Source organism: Protopterus annectens, chromosome 7.part0 (genome assembly GCF_019279795.1).
Source record: "Protopterus annectens isolate FY-2018-M chromosome 7.part0, PAN1.0, whole genome shotgun sequence".
NCBI lineage: Eukaryota > Metazoa > Chordata > Ceratodontiformes > Protopteridae > Protopterus > Protopterus annectens.
The window spans coordinates 515,158,289-515,170,302 of record NC_056739.1 but is presented as its reverse complement, the minus strand read 5'-3'; the positions used below and the strand labels follow the sequence as shown (position 1 = coordinate 515,170,302).

Here is a 12,014-nt window from a genome sequence, read left to right as displayed (position 1 = left end):
TGGGTGCAGTCGATAAGCCAAAGGGCAATGCAGAGAACTGATAATGTAAAGTCCCAGCCCGAAAACGCAGGAATCTCCTGCAACTGGGCCCGATAGGAACATGAAGATAAGCCTCTTTGAGATCCAGAGTTACCATCCAGTGATCTTTGCCCAACAGAGGCAGAAGTTGTTGCAACGTCAACATTTTGAATTTTGGAATGTCCAGGTATGTGTTGAGAATAGATAAATCCAAAATTGGCCTCCAAGTGTCTCCTTTCTTTGGTACAAGAAACAGGCGAGAATAAAATCCTAGGCCTACTTCTGACAGAGGGACCTGCTGTATAGCCCCCATTTGAAGAAGTAAAGAAATCTGTTTGTGAGCCTCTACCCTTTGCTGAGGAGGAACGTCTGGCATGCCTTTGAAAGGAGGCAATGTGTGGAAATAAAACTTGTAGCCTCGGTCTATAATGTCCAACACCCATTTGTCCTGGGTGACTAAAAGCCAGTTTTGCTTGAAGAGTGCCAACTTTCCTCCCAGAGGAGCTGCCAGAAGGATCTGGCAGCTGAAGATGCAGGTCATTGGGCCTGTTTACGAAAGGACTGGCCCCTGCCCTCACCTGTAGATTGTGCAGGGGAACTCCACGTTCTAGGCCTGAAAGAACCCTGAGCTCTGCCCCTACCACGTCTAGATCTGCCCCTAGACTGTAAATCAGAAGAAGGGTAAGCCCATCCCTTAGTAGGCCAATTCCTGCTAAACTTAGGGGGCTGCACCTGCAAAAAATCTTTAACAGTCTGCATAGACTTAGCTTTGTCTTCCATTTTCTTTAAGACAGACTCCACAGGAGAACCAAACAAAACTTCAGACTGCAAAGGAGCATCCAAAATTCTAGCTTTAACATGCTCTGACAAGTTCTGATCCTTAAGCCAGGCGTGCCTAATAACTGATCCAGTGGCAGCCACCCTGGAAGAAGCCTGTAAAGCATCGAAACCACACTGCAAAGAATGCTTACCCACCTGATCAGAGGCATGAACCAAATCCTGTAATTCCTTACACTCTATGCCCTCTGCCAAAGCATCTACCTTAGATTTTAACTGAGTAAGGAGAAAATTCTGGTACTTCAACATATGAAACTGGCAATTCAAAGCCCTCATTGCTAGAGTGGAAGAGGTATACACTTTTTTCCCCACCTATCCAAAGCTCTAGAGTCTTTATCCATAGGAACTGGATTCTTTACAACAAAAGCCCTGACACCCTTAGGTCCCTGGCTAATAGTTTCTGGGTCAGCCCTTGGGCTCTTATACAGATATTTATGAGCCTCTTGCACTCTGTAATACCTATTTGGTTTAACTGGCGCAGGAGGCAAAGAGTCTGGATTAAGATAAGCCTCCGAGAAAACATCCTGAACAACATCCAAAAAGTACAGTTTTGTACCTACCATAAATGTAGATGTCCGAACTGGATAGCATCTGAAGTCATAACAACTGGGTTGTCCTGTCGTCAGGCAGCCCTTCAGTCGGCCGGATTCCAAAGTCCGGGTCCGCTCGCTGATGTCGCACTTCACCCGACGTCATCTCTGTTGGTCTTGGGGTATAAAGGCATCAGCCGACGCCATTTTCCTCAGTGTTTCTTGCCCCAGATGCCAGTTGCCCTCTTGAAGGCTAAAATTTGGATAAATGCCAATGTTTCCAAAAAGATAGAGGTAAACACAAAAATAAGCATGTATGTACATATATACAAACAAATACACCATAAGAGACTCCCCCCCACCAGCTAGCTATTAGGAGGGTAAACACCCTAGGAGTACCACAGAGGGAAGGAGGGAGGGTAATCCTGACTGCAGATGCTATCCAGTTCGGACATCTACATTTATGGTAGGTACAAAACTGTACTATGTCCTTCATGGATGCATCTGCAGTCATAACAACTGGGTAGAATACCATAGCCAACTAGGGAAGGAGGAAAAACTAGATTATGGTGTGTTTAGGATCCCTTGCAGTACAGCAGTGGCAAACCCTGCTCGGGATCTGGAATATAGAGGCAAATTATAATGCTTGGCAAATGTATGCACGGAGGTCCAAGTAGCCGCCTCAATAATGTCTTTGGTTGCCACTCCTCGTAAGAAGGCTGTGGTAGTGGCTGTTGCCCTTGTAGAATGAGGTCTTATGTTCTGTGGAATTGGTTTTCCATGGAAGGAGTAACAGAATCGTATGCAATTTCCTATCCATTTGGAGATTGTCTGTTTGGAAATAGCTTTTCCTTCCTTTCCTGTTGCATAGGATACAAAAGCTGGTCAGTTTTTCTGCTACTTTTGTTCTGTCCAGGTAGTAGCGTAGCTGTCTATGTATATCCAAGGTATGCAGTATTCTTTCCCTCTGTTTTGTGGGTTGGGAAAGAAGGTAGGTAGGTGGATTGCCTGGTTTAAAGACACTCTGGATACCACCTTAGGCATAAATGTAGGATTAGTCCTCATGGACACTATCTTGGTGGAAGATTAGAAGGGCTGTACTGCCATTAGGGCCTGAAGTTCAGAAACCCTCCTGGCTGAGGTTATTGCCAGTAGGAAAGCAGTTTTCCACGATAGATGCTGTAGGTCTGCTGTTGCTGCTGGTTCAAAAGGTGATAGTGTCAACTTTTCTAGCACAAAGTTCAAGTCCCAAGCTGGCAATGGTGGTTTCCTTGGAGGTTTTACATTCTTGATTCCTCTGAGGAACTGCCTGAGTAAAGGATGTGAAAAGACAGGTGGATCAAAGCTGTATTCTGCTGATATAGCTGATGCATGTATCTTGATGGAGGAGTAGGACAGGCCTGTATGTAGAAGTTCTGCCAAATACTCCAGAATGTTAGGCATATCTATGTTTGACACATCTGTTCCTCTTTCAGTACTCCAAATGACAAACCTTTTCCATTTTCCTGCATAGTTCCTTCTTGTTGAAGGTCTGCGGCTTCAAGAATAATATCTTTAACCCTTTGGGAAAGTTCTGGATTAGCTGCTGCTATGTGATGTTCCATGCAGTCAGTTGCAACGTTTTTAGGTTTGGATGCATGATGCTGTAGTTGTTCTGAGTTAACATCAAAGGCATCAGGGTATTGGCCACATATTGTTCGAGACATGCTTCTCAGCAGTGGGTACCAGTGTTGTCTTGGCCAGTTTGGAGCTATCAGGGTTATCCTTGGACGTTCCTCCTTGATTTTTAGTAATACCTTGTGTATCAAGGGAAGAGGTGGGAATGCATATGCTGTTAGGCCTTTCCAGCTGAAGGAGAGCGAATCCACTTTCCATGCCAGTGGGTGGAATGTCCTTGTGCAGAATTTTTTGAGCTGGTGATTGAGAGGGGAAGCGAATAGATCTATCTGAGGCATTCCCCATTTCTTTGAGATGGTCTTGAAGATGTCCGGTGTAGCATCCATTCGTGGGCATCCGATGTGGTTCTGCTTAATATGTCTGCTAGAGTATTCTCCTTTCCCGGTACAAATATTGCCTGTAACTGGATGTTGTAGCTGAGTGCCAGGTTCCACAGCTCCAAAGTCATTCTGCATAGGGTGTATGAATGAGTGCCTCCCTGTTTGTTGATGTACCACATGACTGTGGTGTTGTCTGTCCTTATCATCAACTGGCCCTCTTTGAGAAATGGTCTGAACTTTTGGATTGCCAGTTTTACTGCCGGCATTTTTTAGGTTGATGTGCAGGTGAAGTTGATCCTGCGTCCACAATCCTTGCACGCATTTGTCCAGCATGTGGGCCCCCCATCCTAGGTCTGAAGCGCCTGTTGTGATGGTCTGGTTTGCTTGACATCTGCGAAAGGGTAGACCTGGGTTTGACTGGCATGCTTGAGCCCACCATAGGAACTCCTGTTTTAAGCATGGAATTAGTGGAATTTCTGTTTCTAGGCTGTGCCTGTGTTGGGACCATAAATTCTTTAGGTACCACTGTAGTTTTCTCATATGTAGTCTGGCAAGTGGGACCAAGATTATGCATGATGCCATGAAGCCCAAGGCCTGCAGTACTTTTCTTGCTGTTAACTTGTTCTGTTTTGTTAGAGCCAAGAAGTAAAGAGGGAGTTCTTTTGTTTTTCTGCAGTTAGGAATGCCATTTGTCTTACTGTGTCCAATTCGCCCAAGAATGTCCTTGTTTGGGATGGTATCAGCCTTGATTCTTGTAAATTGACTGTGTATCCCAGTGCTTGTAGCAAGTAAATGACCCTTTGTAAATCTGTTGTCAGCTTGCTTTTGTTGTCCCCTTGTAGCAGGCAGTCGCCCAGGTATGGGTAAATTTGGATTCCCTGTAGTCTGCACTGGCCGCTTACTGGTGCCAGGCATTTTGTGAATACTCTGGGCGCAGTAGATAAGCCAAAGGGCAATGCTGAGAATTGATAATGCTCTGATCCTGCAAGAAATCTGAGGTATCTTCTGCAGATTGGTCGACTGGGGACGTGCAGGTATGCCTCCTTGAGATCTAGAGTTACCAGCCAACACTCCTTGCCCAGCATGGGAAGAAGTTGCTGTAGGGTCAGCATTTTGAATTTTGGGACAATGATGTATGTATTTAAGGTGGACAGGTCGAGAATAGGTCTCCAACTTTTTCCTTTCTTGGAACTAGGAATAGTCTGGAGTAGAATCCTTTCCTTGTTCTGTTGTTGGCACTCTTTCCACAGCTCTCATGTTTGCTAATTGCATTATCTGTTGTAGAGCCTCTGTTTTTTGATTTGGAGGTAGGTTTGGCATTCCTCTTTGACTGGTAAAGTGTGGAAGTGGAACCGGTAACCTTGATCTATGGTTTGCAAAATCCACTTGTCTTTTGTGATATAGTGCCAGTTCTTCAAAAATAAGGTTAATTTGCCGCCTAATGGAGCTGCTATTTGTTCCCTGGTAGGCGGATTTAGAGTTAAGTCACTGTGGTTGTGTTGTTGTAGTGGCAGTGGTTGTGTCTGTGCCTCTGTTGTTACCTTGCCACTGTCGTCCTCTGTAGGCACCTCCTCTGGATTGGTTTCTGCCTCTGGAACGTCTATTCCTGCCCCTTTGGGATCTTGTGGAGTCAGGAAAGGACCAATTTTTGGCAGGCCAGTTCCTGCTAAACCTTGGGGTTGAACCTGCAAGAAATCTTTAACCGTTTGAACAGATTTTGCCTTTTCTTCCATTTTCTTCATTACCTGCTGGGCAGGTGTACCAAACAAGCTGGTCTTATCCATAGGAGCATCTAATAACTTAGCTTTAACATGATCCGGTAAGGCTTGTTCCTTTAGCCATGCATGTCTTCTTATCACTGTGCCAGTCATGGCTGATCTAAATGAAGCCTCCAGTGCATCATAGCCACATTTTAAGGAATGGTTACTAACCTGTTGTATGTTATTTACCATTTCTAATACATATTTCTTATCAATAGAGTCATCAGAGGATAGCTTTTTGTTAACTGATCAAGCATAAACTCTTGGTATTGTATCATGTGAAACTGACAGTTTAAAGCTCTAGCTGAGAGAGTAGCTGAGGTGTAGACTTTTTTGCCCCATCTGTCTAACGACCTGGCTTCCCTTTCAGAAGGAATAGGGTTTTTAGCTGTGGTCGAGGCTACTGCCCTGGGACCCTGGGATATAGTTTCGGGGTCTGCAAGTGGGGCCTTGTAAAGGTGGTGATGAGTGTCTGGTACCCTGTAAAATCTGTCTGGTTTGGCAGGGGCTGGAGGTAAAGAATCTGGTGCAGAGCAGACACCATTGAAGGCATCGTCCACCACAAAGAGGACAGGAGGTATAGCTAAGGGCCTGTGCTGTGGAAGGTGCAGAAAGGTCCTAAGTCTTTTTCTGGAGTCTGAGAAATCCTGCTGCTGCCATTGGAACTGCTCTCGCATGGCATGTAAGGTTTTCCCAAAGGAGAATTCTTCTGGTGGGGAAGCAGCTGGAATGGATTCTTCAGCATCTGAGTCTTCATAATTGGAGAAAGGAGCCTCTGGCTGGTCTGTTATGTCTGATTCATCGGCAGAATCATCAGAGGACACAGGCTCGGGGGGCTCTGCCCTAGGTCTCTTCTCTGGGGGCTGAGAGGCCCTGTCTGGGTGAGATTGAGATCCCTAATTAATGAAATTAAATCTTCTGCCAGAGTAAGCATTTGTGAACTAGAAGAGGGCCTGGTTGTAGGGGTTTAACAGGCACTGTTTTAGTAGTTTTGGCTGCTTTAGCCCTGGCAAAGGCCTTAATGGACATGGCTGCTGGAGGCCTAGCAGCACCACGTGCTGGGGTAGAGACATCCAAGGGAATGGTGTCTGATAAGTCAGTAGCAACCACCGTAGTGGATAAAATTTCTGAGGCCGATTCAAGAGAAGTAGCAGGGGCCTCAGTGGTAGTGATAGATTCAGCTGTACTTTGATCAGTTTTCGGTTTCGCCGAAACAGAGACACTCGCGTTTGCTTAACCATGGTTTCGCCGAAAACCGCGATCATGAGTGTCGGCCTTTATCTGCGTTTTAGCAGTTTGGGTAGTCGGAGGATCCGACGGCATAATATACGCAAAATCAGAACCGAAAAACTGTTCAGCAAACTCCGACCGACGCCTAAGCGTTCGTCGGTTGAATGAAGCACAGGCCGAACAGCCTGCTACGTCGTGGGCTGGGCCTAAACAAGGCAGACAATAAGAGTGGAAATCTTTATGAGGTATTTGTTTCCCACAAGTTAAACAATTATTAACTTTTTCTGACATCGGCTGAGGCAAGAAAGAGTCCCCAACGGGGTACTTAGCTTTAGAAGTCTTCGAAGTAGTATTCGGTAGTAGTAATCTCTGAATCCGACCGACCGGCACTTGCGAACAGCTTCTGCTTCGGGCGCCACGCGGCAAGAAAGACTGAGGAAAATGGCGCCGGCTGATGCCTTTATACCCGAAGACCAACAGAGATGACGTCGGGTGAAGTGCGACATCAGCCGAAGCCGGACCCGGACTTTGGAATCCGGCCGACTGAAGGGCTGCCTGACGACAGGACAACCCAGTTGTTATGACTGCAGATGCATCCATGAAGGACATCAGGAGGTATAGCCAAGGGCCGATGTTGTGGCAAAAACAAAAATTCCCTAAGCCTCTTTCGGGAATCTGAGAAATCCTGACCTTCCATTTAAAATGCTCCCTCATAGAATGCAGGGTTTCTGAAAAAGAAAAATCCTCTGGAGGAGAAGCAGAAGGACTGGAATCCTCTGCGTCTGAATCAGAATAAGGAGGAAAATCCTGAATGTCTTCAGCCGAAGACTCTGAGTAATCTGAAGCCTGTTCCAAACTTTCCACCTCTGGCTCCACCCTAGGCCTCTTATCTGGAGGGGGCATAGAACCCCTGATTAAGGAAATCAAATCTTCTGCCATTTTAAGCATGTGTTTTTAGGCACAGAACCTGCAGAACTAGGACTGACACCTGAGGAAGGCAAACCAGGCCTGACCTTGGAAGGTACCTTAGAGACAGAAGGAGAAGGCCTAACCACCTTAGGCAAAGAAGGAGTACAGCAATCTGAGAGGCCCCCAGCCTGACCTGACTCCTGAGTGGCCACATCCTGCAAAATTAACGGCTCCCCGAGACTCAGCTGAAACCTTGGCTGGATCCACAGATTCCACCGTAGTTTCTAAGAACCGGCGTCCGAACGGACGACTCATCCTGTTTGGACCTTAACGATTTTCTTTGCGCTTAGTGGTAGCGGGCCGGAGGATCCGACGGCATATTGTAATTACACCGCTTGCAAGACAAGCCTAGCAATCTAACTTACGCTCGTTTAATGGTGCGCTTATTAAACCTAGCACAAAGCGACACCCGACTACGTCGTGCTCACGCCCAAACAAGGAATACAGAGAGTGGTAATCCCTATGCGGTATCTGTTTCCCACAAGAAATACAATTATTCACTTTTTCTGACATCATGAATTAACTGAGGCAAGAAAAAAAAATATTCCCCAACGGGTACTTAGCCCAACTTGGTTTCGGTCTGAAACTCAGAATCGAAATTTCAGAACGCAGAACGGCACTTGCAAACGCTGCTTCTGCTTGGACCATGCGGCAAAAGACTGAGGATATGACATCGGTCATGCGCTTTAATACCACTGACGTCAGATCTGAGCGCCCATGACCGACGCCAGCCTAATACTTTGGTATTCGGGCCGACCGAGGACAGCGGACTACCCACAGGTTATGACTGCAGCAATGTGAGATGAAGAACATCGCCAAATTTAATTTTATCGAACTGAAATGTTCGAAATCTCAGAAGAGCGAATTGACGGAACATCGATTTCTTTCCCAGGGAAAGAAACCGGTGGGCCGCCATCGGAGTTTGCTATTTCCTCCATTGTGGTGCGGTCTCAGAGTTGGTATATTTAAGTAAGGGGGGGTGGGGGGCACAGCCCCCCACATTGGGGGTGTGGGGGCAAAGCACCCCTCATTATGGGGGTGTGGGGGCAAAGCACCCCACTTCTGTCAGTGTTTAAAGTATTAAATTTATTTTTGCACGGAACACAGATTTCTTTCCCTGGGAAAGAAATCGATGTTCCATCAGTTCGCTCTTCTGAGATTTCGAACATTTCAGTGCGATGAAATTGCATTTGGCATTTTCAACATTTGATATGCTGATATAGACCCGAATTACATTACATATAGTCACCTGACTCTGGTACTCTTAAGATTCTGCTACAGCATTTTTTTTTTTTTTTTTTTTTTTTTTAACATAAGCAGCTTTTACAAATACATTTATAATATAAGCATCTGTACAGATTAATGTGACAGTCAAATGACAAAATTATTTATAAAACTTCAACCAGTCATGCTGGCGTATGCCACACATGCACTGTCTCACGTCTCTTGCTACAGCTGGCAATACCTCACAAAGTCGCATCCTGATCTACCAATCCATCATTGACTACCACTTAGTTCTGTCTGTAGAATATCCTGCTGTCTGCATTTCTATACAAGCAAACTTCTGCCTAACACTCATCACACCACAAGAATGCAACAGCTCTCCTTAACTTCACCCATTATATCAGTCTTAATAGGGACTCAGGGAAAGTGTTTCCTCTCAGTTCCTTAACTCACCTAAGGTATTTGACACCGTATCCCATCAGATTCCTCCCCAAAGACTACCCTGACTAGGCCTTGCAGTCTTTCTGTGACTTCTAGCTCACACACAATAACTGCTCCTGCTCCTCGAGACTGTATGCTTTTAGCCTTAGGATAAATAGGCCCCTTTGGAACAGAGCCCTGTTCTGGGCATATAACCAAGATGTGCTTTTGCCTTCAGACAACACTCTCTAGAAGTCTTCTTAACCATCTCACCATACACTGGTGCACAGAGTACAGTCTCTCCTCTCCATTCTCTTGGCAACAATGACAATCTGCAAGCTCTTCATGGCAGCATACTCAGCCTCAGTAAGTCCGTCTGCCCTTGAATACTGCTAAGTGTGTTTCAGTAAGTCTAATTTTCAGGGTTTACAGTCTGCCTGAGAAAGTAGTTCACTTTTCCATTTCATTGTTTTTGGCAGCTCTTTCCATAAAATCATGCAATTCAGTTCATTTTTTTTGTACCTTAGCCAGGATTATGTTTAGTGAAACTTGTTGTTCATTCTGTTTCATGCTTTGGGAGGCATCCATCGCAAGGAGGAAATTCTCACAAGAAACTCCTGTGCAGTCAAGTTTCTGCTCATCGATTGATGACTGTATTGCCCTTTCTTTATATTTTACTAGGTCAATCAGGCAGCCAGGTTAAGTGGTTAACAGCATAGAATCTTATCACAAGAAGCTAGCATATTTTATGCAATTGTAACTATTTACATTGGTGACACTTGAGTCCGGTGATTCATCAAGAAACCATACTAGAAGCCCCCTTTCCTCTCTCTGTCTGACTACTGGATATGAAAATATACTGCATTTATCTTTATGGCTAACATTGTGCCTGAAAAGAGTTTAAAATACATTAGTTCTTTTACCACATTAACCAAATTAAAATTAAAAGTTAATCTCTCTCTAAAATAAGCTTTGGCATGAAGAGCTTTTCTGAATAATATATATGTTAAGAAATTGCAAGTTACTAATGCAGAACATGATGGAGCAGCATTAACAGAAAAAGTTCAAGCAACACATATATGCATAAAACATGAATAGCAAGTTGCAGTGCAACAATCTAGCTAAATCATGAAAATCAAAGAGAATAAACTGAAACAGCTTTGTTTTGCAATGTTTCAGTCTAACATTCTTCCACATTAGCTTGGAAATAAGCTCCATGTTCTCATCTAATGAAAACCCAAACAATCATTTACCCTCATCCGCTTGATATGTCAAGTACTAATGCCTGACTAAACTCACGTTAATGCTGCATAAATAAGTGTGTGCCTATCAAGAGGAGAAAACCAATGTCTTGTAGGGATTAGGGTTCATTTCCCAGATTGTTTGCTCAATTTTTTACATAACAGAATAGAAAAACAAAATGTCTACAAAAAGCCAGTGAAGACGTTGAGACTACTACTGAGTAATTTAAGCTGTAGTGAATGATTTCATCAAACTTGATTAATGCAAATGAAAGATGATTATCTCTAAACATGAGAGCATTTCTGGACAAAACTTCAAAGTAATTAAAATATCACCCTAACATGAAACGTGAGCATAAACTATGTATATAAATATGATACCAAAAGTAAAAACACAGGCAGTTAAAGAACTTAGCAATGATCATGTAATCGCACGCCGTACACAAGACTCTTAATTGAAGATATCAGTTTGCAAGTACTTCATGAACAGCTGATCCCAAAACCTGCAGTATCACCTGGATGTAGAAGGTCTGTGTTGTATCTACACGACAATAATGCAGCACAAGTTGAAATCATTAGGTTAAACCTGTCAGGAATGCTAAGTCTGCATATTTTTCTTACCTGTACCACGATCAGCTTTTTGTCCTTTGGTCTTCCATCGGGCCATTCTTCACCAAAACAAAGATCTATCTCAAATGGTGGTTGTTTCTCTGACAATCCTTTTTGATGGATTACAAGATCTTAAAAAAAGATGAAATGCAAGTCACATGTTGTCCTATTTACATTTGATTACTTGTTTATCGTATCATGTACCACACAGAAAAATAATCTTTTTTTCTGACATGTATATGTGCAAATTATTATGTTAGAATTTAGAATATAAAAGATACTTGTACCAAGTAAATGTCTGAAGTCATAAGACTTGTCATTTTAGATTTGATCACTCAGTTAAACAATACTTTGATTTCAATCATCTGACCTACTCATGCTCTGCTTTATTCTGCGTTTTCTATGTAAATCTCCTTTTATTTATAATAAAAACCGGAATCACCACAATGACTAATACACACATTGATAGTCCAACTCCCAGTGAGTTCAGTTTATTAAAGTGGAATTTTATTATTTTCCTTATTTAATTAAAAAAGGGCGACCTTGATTATGGCAGAGTGGAACATTACCATAAACTGAGCATTAAAATAATAAACTTTAAGCTTGCTTTTTATGTCCAAGATTTACTTCCTAATGTTTTTATTTTTATAATTTAACACTATTAATTACATAGTTTATATGACAAGTTCATAGGTACAAACTAGGCTAATAACCACTAAGGCCTTTTTAAGCCTAACCATGCAGCCCAACCAAATTGTGTCCCCCATGGTCCTTGGGTGTCTATTAAGAGGGGTATGTTAGTTTGCAAGTGGCTTAGGGCTTTGGAGGAGTATACCAGTTAGGCAATACTTTACTTACTTTCTGCTTCTATCCCTTAGAGACATGGGGCCAGATGGAACACATTTATGATTTCACATCTAATGGTTAAGGTGATGTTTGAACAGGGTCAGGGATTAACTCGGCTTCACATGGATGGGCAGCCTACTCCGTAATGTGGGGATCCTTTAAAATGCACATCAGTCTTGCCATCTTGCTCTACTTGTGTCACAGGCAAAGTTTTTATCCTTGGATCTAGTGTTTCTAACAGTGGTCATTTTCCAGATGTATAAAAGATCCTTCACGACTGGATCTGATGATGCATTATATGCCAAGCATAGACTGCCTCTCACAAAACTGTAG

General features: G+C 43.5%; 1 protein-coding gene across 2 annotated transcripts in view; it reads right to left on the bottom strand.

Moving 5' to 3' along the window:
- IRF6 (interferon regulatory factor 6) overlaps positions 1-12,014 on the bottom strand; it is a 484,284-nt gene that overhangs the window by 14,115 nt on the left and 458,155 nt on the right. For both annotated transcript variants that reach the window (XM_044077119.1, XM_044077120.1), the window contains exon 7: positions 10,848-10,966. In XM_044077119.1, the coding sequence (XP_043933054.1) occupies positions 10,848-10,966 (119 nt within the window). The remainder of the gene's footprint in view (positions 1-10,847; positions 10,967-12,014) is intronic.